Source organism: Petaurus breviceps, unplaced genomic scaffold (assembly GCF_028583685.1).
Source record: "Petaurus breviceps papuanus isolate PSGF00001 unplaced genomic scaffold, PetGlider_PUasm1.0 90667, whole genome shotgun sequence".
Lineage (NCBI taxonomy): Eukaryota > Metazoa > Chordata > Mammalia > Diprotodontia > Petauridae > Petaurus > Petaurus breviceps.
The window spans coordinates 642913-667102 of record NW_027187302.1 but is presented as its reverse complement, the minus strand read 5'-3'; the positions used below and the strand labels follow the sequence as shown (position 1 = coordinate 667102).

At 39.6% G+C, this 24190-nt stretch overlaps 1 protein-coding gene across 2 annotated transcripts; it reads right to left on the bottom strand.

Moving 5' to 3' along the window:
• Positions 1-393: 393 nt before the first annotated feature.
• Positions 394-23825, bottom strand: PRSS35 (serine protease 35). Of its 2 annotated transcripts, XM_069065076.1 has the most exons (3): positions 23574-23825; positions 22783-22898; positions 394-7266 (listed from the first exon to the last, which is right to left on the bottom strand). In XM_069065076.1, exon 3 carries the CDS (start codon positions 7239-7241, stop codon positions 6006-6008), a length of 1236 nt encoding a protein of 411 aa, XP_068921177.1. In that variant the 5' UTR covers positions 7242-7266; positions 22783-22898; positions 23574-23825; the 3' UTR covers positions 394-6005. The 2 variants fall into 2 exon arrangements, with proteins under 2 accessions (XP_068921177.1, XP_068921176.1); XM_069065075.1 differs by lacking the exon at positions 22783-22898.
• Positions 23826-24190: the final 365 nt, after the last annotated feature.

Genomic DNA, 24190 nt, shown 5'->3' with positions numbered 1-24190 from the left:
GTAGCGTGTAGTGCAGGGGATTACCTTCACTACTAGCAATCTCAATAGGGCTTATTTTCGGAGGAGGGCTTATTTTAGAGGAATCTTACACAGTAAGGGGAGGGCTTATTTTCGGGATAGGTCTTATTATCGGGGAAACACGGTATATACTATAGAACGTAACCTCCTTGAGGGCAAACACTGTTTTATTTCTGTTTTTGTATCTCCAGCATCTAGCACAGCTCTTGGGGCACTGGCAAGCACTTAATACTTGCTGACTGATTGATTGTTCACTCTATGAGCCTGTGATCCCATGGCATGTGGGGAATCCCAATTCACATTGTTGGAGAGTCTCTTACCTAGTGAAATTACAGATCTTTTCATCATAAAGAAGATGCAAATCAAAACACTAAATTGTCTGTTTCAAAAGAGGATACAACTCAGGTGTTTTAATGAAATTCGTTAAAATAGATGACAAATTCAAGCTTTAAAAAGCCATTCAAAATGTTTAACTGTGCTTGTTTACCAATTTAAAGTGTGATTTTTAGTGACCACACATAAATAACACAATTTACTATAGAGTTATAACCAACTGCAAACTGGTAACATTCATTTCAAAGTTATATCTCCAAATGAAGGTGTCCCAAAAGTACTAGTGTGGTTTTAAGCTATCAAATTTAAAGACTAAGACTTTTGGGATATCCTGTATTATATTGTCTGTGTATACATATACAAATACATATACATACACACACATAATATGGACCTCCCAATCTCATCCAGGCTCAAATGCAGTCAGTCACCACTCACTGGACCAGTTCCAACACTAATTCACACAGAGGCTTTAATGTGCTCCATTCTTCTGACCTGGGTGGGTTTGCCCCTTGTGGGCAGACTGGCAGCCCTCTGCTCCTATGGGCTCATCATGTTAGTGTCAGTCTTAGCTCTGGCTTTAGCTGTCTTACAGCTTAACACCCCTGAACTCAACCATCCACCAGCCTCGGCCTCCCCAGTAGCAAGGATTACAGGTAGGTACCACCATTCCTGGCTTCAGTGTTACTTGAAGTTCATATTCTATTCAAGTTACTATGAATTTTTTTCTTTGAGGTGTTTGATTATGTTAATACATAATCTACAGTTTTTGAGAAGTGAAGCAAGCTGAAGAGTGTGGGGGGCCGAGTCTAACGGACTCTTGAGTTTGTGTCTGAGTCCAGAGATTTGTGACTTACTCCAGGTTCAAGGACTCGTTGAGCTATGTCTGAGTCTGGACTTGTTGACTTGTTGGGATCCAGGAGGGTGCAAAGTCCCCTCTGTACAGGTGCGCCATATCTTTCCCCAAGAAGAATATTTGGCAATAAGTATCAAGAAATATTGCTGTTGGGGTGGCTAGGTGGTGCAGTGAATAGAGCACCAGTTCTGGAGTCAGGAGGACCTGAGTTCAAATCCAGCCTCAGACACTTAACACAAAAAACCAGCCATGTGACCTTGGGCAAGTGACTTAACCCCAATTGCCCTACCTTCCCCCCTCCAAAAAGAAAAAAAAAGAAGAAATATTGCTGTGTCTCCCACAAGCATTCTGGGCTTGCAGAAAATAGGCTTGGTAGTCAAGGTCTTTTGCTGCTGTCTATGATTAGCTGAGTGTATCTGTGAGACACTGGTGATCCTGAAGTTCACTGTAAAACTTTCCACGTATAAACAAGAAAGATATATAATCAACTATACTACTCCAATAAACCAGCACTGTTGCCTAACTATGCTTGTCTAGACCAAACCTTTTGTTCACCATCTGTCATACAGCATCAGTTGCTGGCAGTAGAGTCTTTGACTTGGTTATTAATATTCCCAAAACATTTTCTCTAGAGATGGGATTAAGCTGTAGCCTAGAACTTACTACATGGGTGAAACTGATTAGTAAATAAAGAAGTAATTTCTAAAGGATATTCATATAATCACAAGCTCTTAGAGTTTCAAGGAACCCAAAAACTCAAGAGTCATCTAATCCAACTTGTACTTAACCAGGATTCTCCTCTATTACATGGCTTGTGCATGTGGTTGTGATTGTGGTTTGTCCTGTGTTCTCCAAGAGGACCACGACATCAGAAAGATGATGATATGACTTACAAGTGAACTGGTTTTAAGTGAGGAGGGCTAAGTCTCTACTTGAAGATCTGGAGGGATAGGGAACTGCCTACATCCCAAAATAACAACAAAAATAGCATTTGTCTAGCACTTTAAGGTTTTCAAAGTACTTTATATATGTTACTATCATTGCTATCATTACCTTCCTTTTACCGATGATGAAACTGAGGAAGAGATGAGTCAACTGAATTGCACAGGGCCATACAGCTAATAAGCGTCTGAATTCAGGTCTTCCTGAGACACTTTATCCACTGTGACACCCAGCTGCCTGCATATCACTCTGAGATAGGTCTGATTATTAGGAATTTTTCCTTATATCAAACGGAAATTATCTTCCATACAAATTCTACTACTTCAAGCAAAATAAGTCTAATTATCACCTAAAAATCTTTAATATCAGCAAGTATGCCTCCTATAAGCCTTTTTTTTCCTCCAAGCTAAATATTCCTAGTTCCTTCAACTAAATTTTTGTAATGGTAATGGGAGTTTGAAGATCTTCCCTGCCCCTTAATAAGTCTAAGGGAATTTGAAGACCTTCCCTGTTTTGAAAATAAACTCTGCCCCCTAATAAGCTGAATATAATCACATGGAGCCTGTGGTAGGAGAAGTTTGCTGGAGGGTAGAGCAGAGTCCATAGGAAGCTGGGAGTCAGAGTCAGACTAGATAGTTGGGAGGAAAGCATGCTTCCCATGGAGACGGATAAATTTGTGAGTAAATATTGGTCTTGTGTTGGTTTGTGGGAAGGCTAAAGGATGCTGTGGCTCTCTGGGCTGTTGTGGCTTATTAACTTCTTTGCTACTATGATGGAATCAGCTTACTGGTTTTGGGATTTGGTTTTCTGGTGTCTGAATAAATGTTTTTATTCTGTTCTCTATATGGGGAGTCTGTTACATTTTGCAATTGAGCACCATGCAGGTATATTTATAGTGATCATGGGTGCTGTGAATATTGTATTGGTGCTACAACCCCAGATAGTATGGTTTCAAGATGGTGAGTGGCACTATTGGGGTTATCCTCATCTTTAGTCTAGCTGACAAGCTTTGGACATGTCAATAGACAATGTCAAGGACATTGATAAATGTCCTTCCTATATCATAGCACCTGGAAATGGACCAAATATTCTGAATGTGGTCTGATTAAGGCAGATTATAGTGGTTCAACTTGATTTATTTCCTTATTCTGAATTCCATGCTGTATTACTCTAAACTCCTAAATAGACAAGCTCACTGATACTCAGGTTCAAGTGACTGTCCTATGGTAATGGAGTTAGCTAATAAACTACAGCCCCCATCCCCCCACCCCCACATGCATCTATTAATGCAGCCCAAGATTGCCATACTTTTTTCTGATGTGTCACCCTGCTGACTCACATTGAATTTTAAGTCTACTAAGACCCTAGTTTTGTTGGGGTTTTTTTTTCCCTTTGAACTGTTGTTGACCAATGTCTGTTTCCCATCACCCCATTTCTATACAGATGCCACTGCTATTTTGAACCCCAATGTAAAGCTTCATGTTCACCTCTATTAAATTTCATCTTATTAGATTTCACCCATCATTTCAGCCTAGGGAAAATTTTTTGGATGCCGGTTCCATCATCCAATGCATTAGCTATTGCTCCTAGCTTTGTGTCATCCACAAATTTACCAAGTCCACCATGCGATGCAGAATGGATAGAATGATGGATTTGGGATCAGAGGTCCTGAATTCAAGTCCTGATTCTGCTATTTACTACTCGTGTGACTTTGAACAAGTTACTTGAACTCTTGGAGCCTGTTTTATAGATGAGGTATCCACAAAATGAGGCTATAGTAAATTACCACCTAAGTCCTTTCCAGTTCTAAAACTATGACTCTATAATTTATATGTTTTTTTCAAAATCATTGATAAAAACTTTGAACAGAAGAGGGTCAAGGGAAAAGCCCAGCAACACTTAAGAAAAGACCTCCTTCCAGGTTGATATCAACTGATATGGATCTTGTAGAGCTGAATCTTGTTAAAGAAAAGGTTGGACAACATGATCACAGAATGATATATAAATTTTTGTTGTTTAGTCATTTCAGGCAAGTCTGACTCTTCATGACCACATTGGGGTTTTCTTGGCAAAGATACTAAAGTAGGGTTTGCCATTTCCTTTCCCAGATCATTTTACAGATGAAGAAACTGAGGCAGACAGGGTTAAGTGACTTGCCTAGGGTCATACAGCTAGTAAGTGTCTAAGGTCAAATTTGAACTCAGGAAGATGAATCTTCCCACTCTAGGCCCATCACACTATCCACCACGCCACCTACCTGCCCCAATGTATGTAAATAGAATACATTTAACCTTAAGCACCTACCTCCTTTTTTTTCCAAGTAGAGCCTGTGATTTCATAGATGTAAGAGCTCCTGTTAGGGCATGCCCTCTACCAATACACTTGTCTTTAATTTATACTCTTCAAAAATTCCCTGTTGCACTGAGAGATTGAATGAACCACCTAATGACACACAACCAGTGTGTCAGAGGCAAGACTTGCATTCAGGTCTTCCTGACTATGCAGCCAGCTACCTAGCCACTATATCCTACTTCTTCTTGCCTAGTGTGAATATATCTAACCACAAAAATGTTTATTTCCCTCAGCTCTGTCATTATCATATAGAAGATGGTCAAGAAAAGATTTTTAGTTGGTGGCTCCATAATGATACAATCTTGCACTCAGTGGAGACCAGCATTAAAACACCAATCAGCAAATTTGCATATAATTGTTTCTTACATGTTCACACACAGTACAAAAGAATGTGAGCTGGGACTATATTTAACCTGATTCCTCTGAATCCTCCATTACAGGAAGTTGGTATGACCAATCAAACATAGAATTTGTAGAATGATAGAAAGGTATGCCCTAGGTCTCCTTAGAAGAAAAGGTAAAAACATTTTTATGCTAAGCAGAGTATGAATTGGGTGAAGTTTAGGGGAGTGAAGGAAGGATAGTAATGTCTTCCAGATGCTGACTAAGGATCATAAACCCACTGTTCTAGCCAGGGCTATTTGTTTCCTAGTTAGGAGATCCTTAGTTTGGGACATCTTTCTCAGCTAATGGGGCCCACTCTGGGTTGTGTCCCAAAGCCATATTCTGGCTAACGTTAAACTTGGGTGAATTAATGTAGATGCTCTCAGTGATGAGATGATCTGACTAAAATAACCGGTTCATTCAAAAACGTGAAGCTTTTTATATAGAAACAGAGCATATTAAAAATAGAACAGTCACCAAAAAACTGACATATGTGAAAGAAAGCAAATAATATTTGTCAGAAAAAAATAACTTTCTTGAGGGGGTGGGGAGTAACGGAATTTCTACTTTTAGAAAAAAATAGCACCTAGTAATACAGAGCTATACAGTGTTTATACTCATTGGGTTCTTAGTATCTCTCAGTCGACCTAGTTTAAATACTGTCCATCATGATTTACCTGCTTCTGCAGACACAGTTCCACAAGTTCTATGGAGTGACCATTAACCTAGAAACTAGAGCAGAACCCTGAAAACAAGTCTATTGAGAAATTACCTATTATTTGATAGTACCAACTTGAGGCTTCAAAATTTGCCTTTTTTTTTTTAAAGGCAGAAGGAAATACATTTGCTCACAAAAAATTTAACATGACCACAATTTAAAGAAAAGCATAAACTTTGGCACTGGGGTGCCTGTTCCATTATAGTAGCTATACAGACCTAAAATTCTCTTTTTAAAAAATTATGAAAATATTCTCGTCGTCTTTAGGGAATAATTTTCAAAATGCTGAAACGCTGATGATAGATGTCAAAGTCAGATATAACCTGAGATGAGGTGCTGTTGTGGTAACTTGAGACTGGTCTTTGCTTTGTTTTGGGAATTGGCTTTTTGGGGTGGGCACAGTTACCCATAAGTGCAATCGGCATCATTTCCATGGATCCACAGGCAAATCTGTGCGTACTTGAGAGGAGTGATGCGGACAGCAACATTATAATCCTTCTGGACTCCACTGACGTCCATCTGCTGGTGGCCTGAATAGATAGCAATGATCTTGCGTTTCCACTTCTTATCCGGGTCCTTTAGGCGGAGATAGACCCCAGAACCTGTCGAGCCAAGCTCTGCATCACAGTACTGGTAGAAGAGGTCATTGGATTCATCCGATACGCTACAAAATCGGTAGACCAGTTGCCCAGATCTGTCGTCGTCAAAACCTGAAAAATGAATCATGCTCCCAGGCATCTTCTTGATGGTTGGGCTGATGCCCAACTCCATATACTTCTTTTTGTGGGGGCGTTTCAGCTCCAGAAGAGCATAGTCGTAATCTAGAGCAACATTTTCACTTACTCCTCTAACCCAGCCTTTGGGAATGTGGGTTGTCTTGACCCTGGTCCACTGGAAAGAGGGCTTACCCTCGGAACCTCTCTGACCCTTTCCCGATTCTTTCTTTCTTCTCCTTCCCTTGGATCTCATATTCAGTTCCTCTTGGGTACCCTGTGGTAGATCTCCATATTCAGCTTCTCGTCGACTCCTCTTAGAACCTCTGGGTTTCTTGCCATTCCTCTTGGACCTCATCTTGAGCAACCCCACCCTTAGTTTTTTGCCCCCTTTGACATAGTCCTGTCCATCATGAATACAGTGAGCTGCCGTTAAGACATGGTTAGGGGAGATAAGAATACCACTGCAACCTGTGGAGAGCTTCACTGCTGTGCTAAAAGGGAAATTGGTTACAAATCGCTTGTCCAAGATACTGAAGCGACTATCAACTCCATATACCTGTCGCTTTCTCCTGGATGTTATTTTTCTTGAAGTGTTCTGAGAAGGCTCAAGCGTCAATCCCTGGACATTGACTTGGGTCAAGGTTCGAGTGCCATTCTCGAAGACAGTCTCATAGGAGAGGGACTCCTCCAGCTCAGATAGGCTTGGTATTGGTAGTTCCTTTTGGCATTCAATACCACATACTCTGTTTAGCACCAATTTAGTATCTGCTTCAAATTTGGGACTGGAAAGATGCAAAGTTCTTTCACTGACTACCCGAGGTATTTTTTGTAAGTGCCAGGTAAAATCCTGTTCCATTTCAGAGCCACCAATGATGGTCCATGCGGGGGTAGTAAAGATCAGCCAGAAGAGTGTATTTTCCATTTTGATAGAACAACTCGAGCTTGTCCTGCAAAAAGAAAAACAGAAGGGTTAGTTTTTTACTATCTAAAGATACTCATCAAATTTCATTTAAAAGTAGCGGCAACCCTATTTTTTCACCTTTCCAATACACTGAGAGTCTATAAGTGATTTTTTATTTGTCTATCTGATTGCTGGTCAGAAAATTAGCATACTTATAAGTTAGAGATGAGGTATTATCCTTTTCCATAGATTCCCCCTTAGTCTTTCCCAAAGTACCAAAGAAACACTCATAATCCCCCCTTCCCATACCCTAACACAGGGACCCAGCAATGGTAATCAAAGGTACTTTCCTAGATCTTTTACAGCTCTAGTTCTTGGGGAGTAAAAATAAAATTTCTGGGTTCCCTAAGACTTCTCATGAACCAGCTTTTGAGGCTCTGATGCCCATGCAGGGATCTGGATCAGTCACAGGTCACAGTCTATGACCACTAGGTGGCAACATTTCATATATATACATTTAATCAGAATTAAACCATCTCTTGTTTGTGGTGATGTTCTTTAATAAATAGAATTAGCACTATAAAAACTAGTCCCACATCTTAGTCTTTCTGTATGCATTATAGGAGTAGAGAGGCACTGTACAATGACATACCCAGGGGTCATACTTTTCTAGTATGTTATCAAAGTTCTATATTAAAATTAATCAAAGTTCTATATTATTAGAAAAATAGGTCTAATAATAAAGCTGAGCTGGTAAAGACAGAAAGAACTTGGATACAGTCAAGACACTGAGAAGCAAAGCAGAGGCTGCCTTTAGTGGGGTATCAATGTATTTAAGCACTGAGGAGAATTACTCCTTTTCTCATACATCTGCTGATGTTACAGAATGAGTATGAGAATGGTGAGAAGAAGAAAAGTGGAACTTTTGTTGTAAAAATCACCCATCAAGCAACAACAAGCATCTATTACGCCCCCAATATATGCCAGGCACTCTGCCAGGTGCTGGATATATTTTTTTTTGAGGGGGGAAGGCAAGGCAATTGGGGTTAAGTGACTTGTCCAAGGTCACACAGCTAGTAAGTGTGTCAAGGATCTGAGGTCGGATTTGAACTCAGGTCCTCCTGATGCCAGGGCCGGAGCTCTATTCACTGCACCACCTAGCTGCCCCAAGGTGCTGGGGATACTAAAAAAAAAAAAAAAAAAAAAAGACAAAAATAGTCCCTGCCCTCAAGGAGTTTTTATTCTATAGGGTGAGATAATATGTATGTGTATACACATACACCCAGATAGACCACAAAATACTACCTGTCTATATCTGTATCTCTAAATCTATCCATCTATCTGTATATACACATGCATATTTGTGTATATGTATGTATACAGGAAAAAATACAAAATAAATACAAGGTAGATTAAAGAGAAAGAGAGCAAGGGAGCCCTGCTGCAGTGGTTTAGGATCTGTAGATGCCTTCTTTTCCATGTAATTCTTTGTTCTATGCTGGCACATCTTTCATCCAGGGAAGGAAAGCAAAAGGGCCTATGTCATGTGTGTTCTTCTGGGCACGCATTGTGTGTCTGTCCTGGAGAGCTATCCAAAAATCCCAGGAGAAACAATACCAGCCAGTGACAGTGAGAATGACACCATCAATCTGTAAGTATTTATTAAGCACTTAGTACTGACAGACACTTGGCTGGGCTCCAGGGATACAAATAATCCCAATTCACAGTAAAATTACATTCTAATGGAATAGAGATTCGGTTAATGCTGGCTGTTACGTATTCTCAAGTCCATTCCTTTCCCCTCAGATTGATCCCATAGCAGAAAATGGAGACCTTCTCACGACTGTTAACACAAGGGCAAGCAATGTATCTGGCACGTGGAGGTGGGGCTGGGATGTCACAGTACTAGAAAGCACAAGGCTGCTTCTCCACCAGCAGGACCTGAAGATCGACAGTGTATTTGAGAATGACAGAACACTGCAGGTGTTAACACAGTCATAGAACTTAGAGTTGGAAGGGGGCACAGAGATGATTTAGTCCATATTCTTCATTTTACAAGTGAGAAAATTAAGCCCTAGAAAGGCTAATAGACTTGCCCAAGGTCACAGGCAATAAAGAGCAGAACCAGAATTTGAACACAGATCTTCTGACCCCAAGGACAACAGCTATCCTATTCAGCCTTTTCATTTTCTTTCAGTACTGTCTTCCTTTTGATAGGAGGTGGTGAAATTTAGATATTTCTTACATAAAAGGTATCTTTAGAGATACATAAGGATCATATGCCATAAGGAGCCAATAGGGGCTTAAATCACAGGTAAAAAGTGTCTTGGGAAAATGAGACGAAAGGGACAAATACCTCCCTGCCAAGGAGAAAGAGGCATGAAATTTTCACGAGAAACCCTCCTAGAATGTTAGAGTCAGAATAATAATTAGTAATCTACTAACTCCCATTTCTATAGTATATTGCTTCTCAAAGTCATTTTCACACATCACTCCTGTGTAGTAGGTAACACGGTATTATAGTTCTTTTTTTAGTTGAAGAAAACAAGACTTAAAGAGGTAAAGGAATAAAATTGCTGAAACTTAGTTAAATTCTTAAATTATCTTATTTGATGCCCATAACATAATAGAAAGTAAGTGATACAGATATTGTTCTATACAGTTGATAAATTAGGAAACTGAGGCTCAAAGAAATAAAGTGAGTAAACTTCAGACAAAAGATTTGAACCCAGGTATTTCCTGACTTCATAACACTTGCTGTATTCTAAGGATGATTAGAGATCATCTTATCCTGCCTATCTATAAGTCTAGAATGACCTTTTCTTAAATATAGTAAAGGCTACTTTTATGATAACTGCTAACTTTTCAAAGTTTTCACTAAACCATCCTTTTGATAATTTTGTTAGGAAGTAAAATCAAACTCAGTGGCCTCTAGTTTTCAGACTATTCCCTATTCGTTTTTGAAAATCAAAACATGTGTTCTTCTCTAGTCTTGCAGTGCCTCTGGGTCCCCCACGATATTTCAGACATCATTAATGGGGGCTCAACCATTCTTTCAGTACCTGAGGACATAGCTCGTCAGGGCATGGTCACCTGAATTCATCAAGGGCAGTTTAGGTGCTCCCTTGCTCACATGCACAGCATCAATTCCCCATTAGGCATTTTTTGTTCTTTCCTCTCTAGTCTAAAGTCATTCTCCTTGGCAGAAAAAATCTGAACGCTGCTTCCTCTATTGTTCTTTATCATCCTCCCATCTACCCAAAAGCCAAGGTCCTCTTTCTCCCCTGAGCCTTCTTTTCCCTTACAACTTAAGAGGAACAATAATGATAACCACAGGTTCTCTTTTTGATGCCCTTAGCTTTACTTTCAAGCTTCAGTTCATTCTGAGCTTTAATGCTTCTAACATTATTCTCACATTACCACATTTTTTATTCATCCTCTGTTATCTGACTTTGTTGGCATCCTCTGTGCATATCTTTAGAAAGTCTAAATTCATTGGTGAGCTGCCTATACAACCACATCACTTTCTTCAGACAACTCATGTTTTTTCTCATTAGAATTACCTCTCTTAGGGTCTTCAGAATTTCATCTTTGAAAGATTCCCATTCAATTTAGGTTGATTTCCCCTAAAGAATTTTAAGTCCATTGATTTTCCCTATCCTTCCTTTGAATCCTGTGAAACCTGCCATCTTCAAGTGTAAGGTGCTGTAATGTTAATGGAAGTTGAAGATCTTCCCCACCCATTAATAGTCCTCACCTGGAGCCAAGCAAGAGAAGCTTGATTAGGGGAGGCTTGTTTTTCATGAAGGCCCACACCTTTTGTTATTTTGTAATTACGTAGTGGGTCATGAGGATTATGATGCCCTCTGACCCTGAAGAAGTGTACATATACTCTCAGGTTAGCATTTTGCTTTGGGGCTTACTCATGGGAAGAGTGAGTGATGTGGCAAGGTGGGACTCTGGAGCAATTAAGGAGCCCCCCAGGTTTTGAAAACGTAGATGTTGGTGCTTCTCTCTCTGGTAATGATGTATATATTGCCTTGGTCCAACAGTTGAATCTGTCTGTTTATCTGTGATGTATGTATTATTTGGTCAGATGGTTAGAAGCCCTATCTGGTCTTTATGCTATTATTCTGCTTGTAATTTCTGTTTGTATTTCCTCTGAAGTTCAGGGTGCTGACTTTTTCCCCTGAACTAAGTAAATGATATATATGTTTAATTAAAGTAAGATTGTTGGCCTCTTTTCAGTTGCTTTCCTTTAGAAAAGCAGATGAAAAAACCTGTGCTAGCAGCCCTCCTGTGTGCTGGTGTTACTGGTCTTACATCTCCACAGCAGCTGCAAGTAGCACTGCTGTTACAGGTACATGTCAGATAATTCTCTAGTTTTTCTCTCTTCTACTGCAAACTTTAGGAAGGAGTGGTTTATTTGGTATCAGTGTATGTTTCCTTGTCTTCCTCTTGGGAGGAAGAAGTAAAATTTAGACAGTCAGTGATAAAATTAAAAATAAATTTAGACAACCTGAAGTGTGTAGACTACCAAGAGTCTACCACACAATCAAGAGCATTTCTGATTGGCTGAGTTGAGCCAAGAATTGTAGACTTGACCAATTAGTTTGCTATGGAGCATCCAGAAGGACTAATTCCAAAATGGCTGCAGGATGTTGTTGGTAGTGGTATTTTGGGGGTAGAAGAGTTCACTGCCCATGGGGTCCGTGAGGGAAAAGATACTTCTGACTGTGAGAGTATCACAATGGGTACAAGGGCCAAACTAGATTCAAGTACAGTAGCTAGACAGAAGAACATCAAAGCTAAGTACTACCCAGTCCAAGAATGGAGAGTTTTATTTTTATCTTCACTTCTAATTATCTTGCTCCAGCATATTATTTCTGAATTTGTATACCGTATTTTCTTTTCCCTTATAAATAAACTTTAGAAAACTTGTGGTCTGGAGTTTGTGGAAATGGAGTAGAAGGGAAAGAAGGAGCAGATGCCAAAATTGGGCATCTAGTTATAGTGGCAGTGGCAGGAGAATGGGGAAAGGGAATTATGGATTGAGTACGTATGTCCAAACCCATGGAGCTAAGCAGCCTCAGGGCCAGAAGAATTCAGGAGAAACTCTGTCTCAAATTGGAGTTCAGTGATCAGGAAGTAGGGAATGGGACTAGGAGGAAGATATTATTAAGTAGTCAGTGGTGAAATCACTGGAACCAAGTCAAAAGAGATGCTGGCTTAGACTGGCAAGGCCCAGGGCTGGTACCTTGCCAGGTCACTCTTGCTTTCTTTCTTACCCTATGAGTCAACTTCACCGTTGGCTCTGCTACGGTCACAGGTAGAGCAAGGTTAAATAGTAAAACTACTTTATGTAAATATTCAGCAGGAACACATTGGGCGTACTGAGGAGTATTCTGGAGCCTGTTCATACAGTTCCTGAGAGACAAATGCTGAATTTTCAGTGCCAGCTTTTATTTACACCTTGGAAATTGGCAAATGCTACAAACAAGGTCTGTGCTGTTTTGCTAATTGTCTAGACTTTTAAAAATGATGAAGAAAAAGTTAATAATGACGGTTAAACTTAGAAATGTGATGTAAGTACATTGCCCCCCCAGAGAGCCAGCTGGTAAACGTTTACCAGCACACTTCTGCATATTCCAGGCCCTTGGGGGTACAGAATCAAATTTAAGCATGCTTCTTGTCTTCAAGGACCACTGAGCCTTTCCATCTGACTTTGAAGCTGAATTTTCTTATACTGTGTTGCCTTCCCCTATTAAATTGTGGGGTTTTTGAGTTTGGGAATTGTCTCAGCCTTTCTACTTGTATCTCTGGCACTTAGCATAGTGCCTTACACATGATAAGCATCTAATAAATGTTTTTTCATTCATTCATCTGAATAGCAGCATATATGTAAAAAAAAAACTGCTTATCTGCTTTGGAAAAAGTGTTTACTCTAGAAAGAGTGATCATTTCAGCTGTTTTACACAAAAATGGCAGTCACCACCCAATGCATCATTTTAAAACAAAGGATGGTGATTCAATTCAATAAATTTTTATTGAACACCTACAATGCTTAATACCGGCAAACTGTGCTAGGCAGTATAGGAGATTAAAGGGTATGGAGTGATTTTGATTGCAGTGGGGACGTTGGGGAGAAGAGGAATAATAGGAAAAAGGTCACCACCTTCACTAGGTCCACCTAACCCTTTGGGTCCTGTTTCTGAGCTGATTTGCATGACAACCAAAGACATATGGGGGTTGAAAAGAATCTCCTTAGGAGCGGCCAAGTGGCCCAGAGAGTAAGAGCACCGGCCCCAGTGTCGGGATGACCTGGGGATCAAATCCGGGCTCAGATACTTAGCATCACACCCAAAAATAACTGGCTGTGTAACCTTGAGCAAGTTACTTAACCCCGATTGCTTAAAAAAAATTTAAAAAAGAATCTCCTTACTCTCACCAGGGCTCAGCATCTTTGCATGTTTGCTAAGTGGAGGCCATGGAATGAATAGAAGGGGACCCCGACTGTTGACCTATTTGTAGTTGTCCTTTGTTCTTGAAGAGATCATGGCATTAGGAAGGTGATGCTAAGACTTGCAAGTGAATTGGATTTAAATGAGGAAGGGCTACACAAAGTCACCAGCCTCACTTTCTCCTCCAGAGCCATCTGGGTCCAGTGGCAAGATATAGATCAGGAACACTGAAAATGGTTCCCATTGGCCCAATAGTGTAACAATTAAAAGAAATTTTAGATCATAAGAATTCAGGTAAATATTTAGACTGAAAACAGTAGGAAAAAAAAAGAGTTCAAAAGATACTTAAGAATGACTAAGTCTGGGGGCAGCTAGGTAGCACAATGAATAGAGTACCAGCTCTGGAGACAGGAGTACCTGAGTTCAAATCCAGCCTCAAGACACGTAACAGAAAACTAGACTTGTGACCTTGGGCAAGTCACTTAACCCCAATTTCCCTGCCTTCCCCCTCCAAAAAGCAAAAAAAAAAAAAAGTGACTAAGTCTTCCATAGTTAGCTCACTAAGTACTGATCACAAAGAAGTAAAGATAGCTCTTGGTATCTATAAACCAAAAAGCTGGGTAATCTTTCTGCCTTAAGAGAAAAGGTTGTTTCTCAACTGAAAACCTGCAGATGGCAGCAGAGAGCAGTCCAGCAAGAGATGCCTCATAGAGCCAATTCACTTCAGCACAATCAATGGATGAATGAATGGGCATTTATTAAGCACTTACTGTGTGCCAAGCACTGAACTAAGATAAGATGACATCAGAGGACACTGATAACTGAAGCGCTGGAGGCATGAATCACTGAATCACTGTGGCTGCTCATATTCTCTTATATTGATTGTCTTATATTGATTGGCTTATATTGATGCCCTCTGCCTCTTCACAGGTATCATATTTCCTCTCCTCTAAATATTTGATGCCAGCTGTGGGTGAGTGTGCTTGGGGGTGGAAGAATCTTTCTTGTCATTTATTTGGCTATACCAAATGTCTTTTCCTTCCAACTTCTGTATCCTCTAGTTGTCTAGGGGGGAAAATCATTGATGGGAGCAGGTAAGCTGTGATTTTGAGTGAATACTAGCCCAGCAACCTTGCACCTGTAATAATTTTCTTCTGCCTGTGTGTAAGGGAAGGTTCTGAGTGCTACATTTAAATAAAGCAAAGTTTTTGGCCATCTTTAAGCTTGGATTTAAAAAATGATTATGGAACCACAGAATCTCAGAGCTGAAAAAGACATCAGATAATTAATTATTTCAGACTATTGCCTATTTGTTTTTGAAAATCAAAACATGTGTTCTTCTCTAGTCTTGCAGTGCCTCTGGGTCCTCCATGATATTTCAGACATCGCTAATGGGGGCTCAACAATTCTAACCAACAATTCTTTCAGTAACTGAGGACATCAGGGCATGGTAACTTGGATTCATCAAGGGTAGTTCAGGTGCTCCCTGGCTTACATCCACAGCATCAATTCCCCATTGCATTTTTTTTCCTAATCCAAATGTCTTATTTTATAAGTGAGGAATGTTGTTCAGTCATTTTTCCGTCATGTCTGACTCTTCGTGACCCCATGTGGGGTTTTCTTGGCAAAGATACTGTAAGGGTTTGCCATTTCCTTCTCCAGCTCATTTTGTAGACGAGGAAACTGAGGCAAACGGGGCTAAGGGACTTGCCCAAGGGTCATACAGCTAGTAAGTGTCTGAGGCCAGAACTAAACTCAGGAAGATGAGTCTTCCTGAAGTGAGGAATTCACACCTAGAAAGGTAAAGGCCACGCAGCTAATTAGAGACAGATGCAGGTCTAGAACTCAGGTTTCCCAATTTTTAATTTAATACTCTTTACACTACAACACCCTGTTGTTTTATTGCATCTGAATTTAATCTGGGTTTTGATTGTTTTTTAGCTACATTAAGTAGCTAAAAATTTGAGTGCTGAAGATATTTAATAAGGAATGATTTTTAAAATAGTTTCAAGCTAATATTTTAGTAACATTTGCCACTCCACAGGTTACTTTCAGTCTTTTAAAACCATTACCATAATAAATATCATCTGCCAACTACGTGACAATATTTGAGTATGTCCAATATTACTATAACACACAACCAAGTCCAGAAATACCACGGTCAGCTTGTAAAAGGCAGGGCCTTACAATGTGACCTCAAAATCAAAGCAATTAGAGACTATGCATTTGGTTAACCTTTCTAATTTAGTCTATAATTAAGTATGTTTTAAAATAGGATGAATACCGAAGAACACTTTACTTTGGAAAATCTGAGTTTGTCTTGTGGTGAAATTTAAATGCAGCATCAGTGATAGCTGGTGCTGATGGAAGAAGGAACCCAGGCCCATCTTCAACAGAGCCTGCAAGTGAGATTCATTTTTTAAGCAGCCCCATCCTGGGCAGGGAAGGGGGAGAGGCTGGCTCAGGTGTGTGTGCCCTGCCTTCTCCCATTCCATTTTCTTTGTCCAACCTTCCTATGTAACCATGTACTCTGTGTTCTGACTTTCCAAAGTACTAGAGCTGTCTGTTCCAAACCCCAGCCTTGGATAATAAGGCTGAGGTCAGAGCAGTCATGCTCTAGTGTGAGTCAACATGCACAGCTGATTATGGGGTGGGCAGAGCACAGACGGGAATGTGGGGAAATGGAGAGGCTTACAGTAATTAAATGAGACTACATTATATATGTGTACACATACATGTGTGTATATGCATATGTACATATGTACACATAGGATTGTACCTGTGTGTATTATGAATGCATGCACATGTGTATACACATGTACATATATGAGTGCTTTGCAAATCTGAAAGCACTATATACATGAGCTATTATTATTCATTATTATTACTATTATTCATATTTGTAGTCTGACATCAGTTAGTGATGGCACAATTATGAGTCTATGAGATGACATTTCTACATGATCAATACCAGAAAGTTTTCAAACTTCATTCTAAAGGGACAGTAAATTTTGTTTATATAATTAGTTTTTATCTTCATATTAGTTTTTTTTTTATTTTTTATCCCAGTTCAGCTGTCCCTCACACACCTAATATTCTATATCCCATTTCTATGCCTTTGTCCAGGCTGTCTTCTATTCCAGAAACACTCTCTTTACTCAAATCTGCTTCTTGGAGTTCCTAATTCCTTCAAAGCTCAACTCAAATACCACTCCTTTCCTGATTTCTACCTCCCACTAGTAGCTGCTAGGGCTTCCTGATCCCAAAACTTAATTTTGCATGCATTTTGTATTTATACATACATATGTATAAACATATGCAAGCTCCTTGAGGGCAGAGATAGTTCTGGTTTTATTTTTATATCTCCAGTGCCTAATACATAATAAGCTCCAAATAAATACTTGTTGACTCATTGATCACCATTTATTAACTGTGTGATGTTGAACAAATCACTTAGACCCTTTGGGTGTCAATTTCCCCATTTCTAAAATGAGGGGATTAGACTAGATCTAGGGTGGGGAACCTGCAGCCTCAAGGTCACATGTGGCCCTCTAGGTCCTCAAGTTTGGCCCTCTGATTGAATCCAAACTTCACAGAACAAATCCCCTTAATAAAAGGATTTGTTCTGTAAAACTTGGACTCAGTCAAAGTGACACCCAAGAACCTAGAAAGCCACATGTAGCCTCAAGGCCGCAGGTTCCCCACCCCTGGACTAGATCATTTCCATGTTCCCTTCCAGTTCTAAGTATATTATGATGTTATATCTTGAATGTATAGTTATTTTAAAATATGTATGTAGTAATTTTGAAATATGTATTTTGTTTATATATATTTATTTTGAATTTTTAAGCCCTGTAACTATTGCTTTATTAACACTCTGAATAAATTTATAGTTCTATAACATGTTATAGTATTAACTGAAGTTACAGGAAAGTTATTTAATGATCTGTGTTTTGATATCCATATTGATAGGCATTTAGATTTTTGAGAAGCCCTCTCTCCCATATCCACTTGTTAATATTGTACCCATTTTTTAAGGTCCAGTCCAAATAGTATCTCTTCCATGAAGCCTCTTATAATAATCCTCAGACTATCCTTCCCCTACCCCTTAGACCTCAAATACCACTTAGTTTTTACTTCTTGTGGGAACATATCATGTAGCATTTTGTATTTTAGTTATTTGTGTCTGTCTCCTTATAAGGTTATAAATTCCACTAAGGAAGGAGCTGTCTTTTTTCAATCTTTATATTTCCTTCAGTAAGAGTATCAGCACAATGTTCTAGAAACACCAAATAAATGTTTCATGAAGTCAGAGCAGGAAGGGACCTCAGAGGCCACAGAATCATAGATTTAGAGGCACATGGGACATCCAGGGACCACTTTGTCCAACTCTCAAATTTTACAGAGAAGGAAACTGAGGCCCAGAGAGATTAAGTGACTTGGTCGATGTCATACAGGTAAAGAAATAAGTGAGAAGGGGCAGCTAGGTGGCACAGTAAATAGAGCACTGCCCCTGGAGTCAGGAGGACCTGAGTTCAAATCCAGCCTCAGACACTCAGGCACTTAACACAAAACTAACCATGTGACCTTGGGCGAGTCACTTAACCCCCCTCCAAAAAGGAAAAAAAAAGTGAGAGAAGTGAGCTCTGAATTCAGGGATTCTGACTTCAAAGCTAATGCTCTTTATGCTGTACCTAGTCCAAACTTTAAATGAAAAGGACTCCCTTCCATAACTTTCAAAACAAGCTGACTCCAATAGTAAGCTATTCAACTGATCTAAGAAAACCCATTCCATTTTTGATACTCTATTAGGATGTTTTTCCTTTTCCTTATGCTAAAGTGAAATTCAATTCAATCCAACAAGCATTCATTAAATGCCTACTGTGTGCAAGATACTGTGCAAGGTGCCAGGATGAAAAAAAAAAAAGACAAAATGAAAAACAATACTAGCCTCTAAGGCACTTACATGTTGCTAAATCTGTTTCTCTGTAGTTTCCACCCATTACTCCTACTTCTACCCTCTGTGGTCAAGCAGAAGAGGTTTGATTTGTCTTTCACATGTAGCTGAAATTGAAGTGAGCTGTAAATTCTGACTGGCGATGTCAATAAACAAGTATACCTTCCCTAAAACCATTTTCTTTGTCTCTTCTAGTCAAGGATATTTTTAAGATTTCCATATTCCTGTTAGCTAAGTGACACTTGTATTTCAATAACTTTTTTTTTTTACAGATAGAAAATTTGGAATTGGTTACAAATGTGTATGTAATCTATTTTCCTCTTAATATTTAAAAGACTCCTGACTCTTAAACCCTGTCTTCAACATTAACATTATGCCAAGTTCCACTATGCCTTAATTATTGCCTAGGAATGAACTAAGAGTTTTGTCTTCGTCACTTGTAAAACTCTCAATGAAGCCCTGATACCTTTGGGGACTAAAAAATATCAGCTCCAAGGCCAAAAAATTATACTCAAGAAGAAAAATCTTTCTCACTGAGTTTTCCTTAGGGTGCACATCACTATATTTAGGACCTATAAGGGAAAAGAGTTACTTTTTATGTCTAAGATATAGTTTTTGTCTCAGAGGCATTAAGATTTATAGGATCATTGACCTAGAGCTTATATATCCCTCTAAAATGAGGAAACGGAGGCCCAGAAGGTTAAGTGATTTGACCAAATTCACACAGATAGGAAGCATCAGAGGTAGGATTTGAACCTAAGTCCTCTGATTCTTCTTTCCGCCACACCACAATTCTAGACTAAGGAATACAAAACAGTAGGTGCATAATAAATGAATGAGGTTTGGGAAGCATTGTGGTGCATGACCACAACATTTGTAGTCAAAGGACCTCGGTTCGAATCCTGACTCTGCCTCTTACTATCTATGTGACCTTGGATAAGTCACTAAACCTCTTTAGGCTGTTTCCTCATTTGTGAAAGGAGGGAAGTTAGACTACATAATCTCTAAATTTCCTTTTCACTCTAAATACCATGATTCTATGACTGAAAAAGTCAGTCATAAAAAAGTAGGGTGTTAGCGCTTAGCACAGTGTAGGTACTTACTATTTATTCATGTGACTTACTACAGAAATTGAGAATTGAAACAGTATCAACACTTCCTTGCACAAAGAACCCTCGGACACATTTTTAGCTACTGTGATCTCTCAAGTGCCTTCTAGCTCTAAAATTCTCTGATTTTCTTATTAAATGAGAAACATTAATTTTCCACAGTTTGCAGGCACATGACACAATTTTGGGTTCCAGGCTAGACTTTCTCATGCTTTATGCCTCAAGACCACTAGGTGGCAGAAGCAGACAGAACATAATAAATCTTGCCAATTGTACTCAGGGACTTGGAATGTTGAATTGAAAACTTGAGAGGCCATTCAATCTGATGCTCTCATTTTATAGTTGAGGACACTGGGGCTTACTGTATTCAGCTGAATCATTATTCAGTGTGCCACAGTGGATAAAGAATGACCCCAAACCAAGGAAGCTCTGAGGTTTAAAATCCCTGTTCTGTGGGCTCTGGGTGGCTTTCCAAGATAAGGTACAAACAAGGTAATGACCTGCAGTGGCAGAAGGAATTTCCTTTTTTAGATAATTCCCCATATTAATGAATTCGCAGATGTAGCCCCTATATCTCTTCCTCTCCCTATTATTCCTTTAGCTGTGAATTATATTTTATTTGGGAAGATTCAGCACGAAAATGGTTAACAGAGTAATAGAGTAAAATGCTTTCCTAATAATAACTGACATTAAAATATATTATAATATAATAATACATTATCTGATTTGAACCTTATGACACACCCCGTGAAGACAGTGCTATTATCCCCACTTTACAAATGAGTACACAAAGTCTCAGAAAAGTTAAATGACTCTATACAACTGGTTACTGTCAAAAATGGGACTTGAACCCTGACTTCCAAGTCTAACCCACCATCCATTGCCTCTCACACATGGAATGTATTACATTAAGAAAACCTACCATGTAGTCTACATAGAATGAATTAATGAACTGAGGGATAATATTATCCATTAGCAGCCAAATTTCTGGTAGATGTTTGCCAGCCATCACTGCTCTGCCAATTGATTTCCCCTGACCCAGATCCCTGCTGAATCTTCTAAAGCTGCCCAGCCATCCCATTCATCATGCTGAGGGAACACTCTTTTGCTCACTCCCCATGTCATGTATGTCAGGACTTAGGAATACTTGAATCAATCAACAAATACTAAGCTTTTTGTTGGCTTCCCTATGAAAACAAATGACAAAAGACTGTTCCAAATGATTTTGGGAATGTCTGTGGGCCTATTTTTAAATATAGTTTGAAGAATGGAAACAAAATAATGTCGGTGACATTTGGCAATAGTTTGGGGGGAAGGTTGATAGCAGAGGCACAGCTTACTGCAATTCAGTCATATGGTTATTTCAGTTTACTTTTTTTCCTTTTTGGAGGGGGGAAAGCAGGGCAATGGGGGTTAAGTGACTTGCCCAAGGTCACACAGTTAGTTTTGTGTTAAGTGTCTGAGTGTCTGAGGCTGGATTTGAACTCAGGTTCTCCTGACTCTAGAGCCAGTGCTCTATTCACTGCGCCACCTAACCACCCCCATTTCAGTTCACTTTAAACACTTCCTATTGTTTTGGGTGCCTCAAAGTCTTATCAGTACAGTTTCCTTATACACAGTAGGTACATTTCTAGAAAGCTTTATTTCAAAGAAATTTGGATCAGTCAAGTGGTCAACCTGGAACTTATTCATTAAAGAAATCCTGCAATGAATTCTGTAAAATAATGATTCCTGCCAAGTGAATGAGGAGGAAACAAATAACATCCAAATGAGTAAGGCGAGTCCTCTGGGTTTTGCCTAGTGGGTTTTCTTAAAGCAGAAAATACATACATTCTTGGTGGGCTATTTTCCAGGTTTTTCAATTTACTTAAACTCACAATGCTTTTTTAGCTTAGACACTAATCACTTTTAGCTAGTCACACAAAATTGGAATAGAACACAAAATCTAGAAATACAAATTGCAATAGAATGTAAACTTCTTGAGGTCATAGACTATTTAGTGTTGGTATTATTATTATTATTATTATTATTATTATTATTATTATTATTATTATTATGGTCTTTGCATTGCCAGTGCCTAGCATAATGTCTGACACATAGAAGGCTCTTATTGAATTGAAATGAACTTAATAAAATAATGTTGTCCTTTATTTCCGATAGAAGGTAAGCTGCATAAGGGTAGAAACTTATATTTTTCTCTTTGGATATCCAGTAGTAGCAAATAGTAGGCACTTAATACATGCTTGTTGATTGATTGATTCTGTGTCCCGAGTCACAGGATTTCAAGTTGGAAGGCACCTCAGAGGTCTTCTAGTCTGACCTCTGCATATTAGAGATGAAGAAATACCTTCTCAAAAAGGTAATTTGCTCACACTGTGGATAAACACTATATTTAAATTAAGTGAATATGCTTTGGTTATCTAAGATAGGTTGAAATAAACAAATGCTTCATTCAGTCAGAAAAAAAATCAAGGCTAACCAACACTTATTACCTTTACCCCTTCTTCTCTTTAACACTTTCCACAGAAAATACAGATAAAGTAAGCCCTGGATTTGGAGGCAGAGGGCCTAGGTTTGCATCCTAATTCTATTATTTAACCACTTGTTTGTTCTGAGCCAAATTACTCAACTCTCCTCTGAAGGGAGTGGACTAAGTGAATCTATAGATGGCTTCTGGCTTGAAATCATGATTCTATGAACATTTGTTTATAACCAGCCCAAATGTCACACTGCCAACATTGCTTCCAAGTGACAATTCTTAAAATCAAGTCTTATAAAATGCTTGGTTACTCTTTTCAGGCCTAAATGGCTCAGGTAGGTGATATCTCCTCTCTTCTCTCTCAAATGTTAAACCAGTTTGGTTCTAAATATGATTCTACAGATGGCAAAGTCATTTTCAGGAATTTTCAGATCTGTTCATTCCCTGAACCCCTGATTCTCCAGCCATGAAAGCCATGAGGTTGAAAGGGGCAACTCCTATTTCAGAACTCTGTAGGGGAAATTAAAGATAGAGAAGAAAGCCAGACTGTACTTACAGTCTCCTCCTCTCCAACAGAGGCACTAATGGGGAAATGGTGAAGGGGATGGGCAGCCCAGTCTCTGCAAGACTTTGTGAATGCTCCCTCTGGGCTCTTTTGCTGTCTGTGTGCAGCTAGGATGATAGAAAAGGAAAACAGAAATAGAAAACCACCCATTATAAACCTGCCAAAGATACTTTCAACAAGAAGAGTAGGCTTTCCAGGAATGGGTTTTACACCTTTTCTTAAAAAATGGCATCTGTTAATAATTATATAAATTAAAAGGGAGGCAAATCCTTGGATACTGCTTAACTAGCAAGAATTTCATTTGGATTCCAAATGAAACACTGTCCCTTAATATTTAAAGCATCTGCAGTAGCAGAAAACTTCTCTGCAACCCTATTGCCCAGACTAGAAGCTGTCCAACAAAAAACTTCTGAAAGTGCTGGGCTTGGTCCAGATCGTTGGGGCACTTAAAGGTTCTGTTGTCTCAAGAGTCACATCTCTTTTCCAGGGATACTCCCAGGGTCTTTCAGAGCATGGGAATGTAAGTTAAACAAAAATGAGAAAAATTCTCATGCATTAGAGTCGTGGGATCAAAGAATTAAAGCTTTGAACTGGACGGCCCCTCAGAAAACCATCTAATTCAACTCTTCTTCATTTTACAAATGGAGAAACAGAGGCCAAAGAAGTGAAGTGACTCGACCGAAGTCAGTGAGGGGCAGGATTTGAATCAAGATCCTCGAACTCCCAACCAGGTATTCTGAGTCATGCACATGCATCATGAGAAAGGTGGCTTGCTCCCCTACCTGTTGGCTCCAGAAATGTGAGTGGAATGACGGCCGCAAAAATGCTACCCAGCTTGGCTTAGGAGATTCCTGTTTCAGTCATGGAGCCTCGTGTGTGGGATAAAGGAGAGCTCCAATGCCATGGGCTACCAGGGCATAGGCAAGAGCTGGAGTCACCACCAAGGAGCACTGGAGGAGACTGAGGAGGCGAAGTGGAAGCCGGGTGGTTTTCTCTAGAGAAGGGGGGTTAAGAAGGAGGGGAGAGGGAGGGGGGAAAGGGGGAGGAGGGAAATAGAAGGGGAAAGTGAATAACTCCCAGGCTTCAGAGTGAGCTCAGGGTGAAGAGATATGGGAGGGGTCTTTCTCTGGAAAGGAAGGAGAGGAAAATGAGAAGAGGGTGGGGAAGGAGAGAGGAAAAGGAATCTGGAGGGCAGGGGGAGGGAATTCTTCGGGGACTGAAAGAAGAGAGAGAGGGAGGGATCACAAATTCTGGGGAGTGCCCTCTCCTCAATGAATTAAAAGGAATAAAAGAAAAAGTGACCTTGCCCTGGGAATTCAGTCTCAGCATCTCCCAGCAGGGATGCCTGCTTCCCTGGGTGATGGGATGGAGCGGTCCAATAATGAATTAAAGGGTCCCT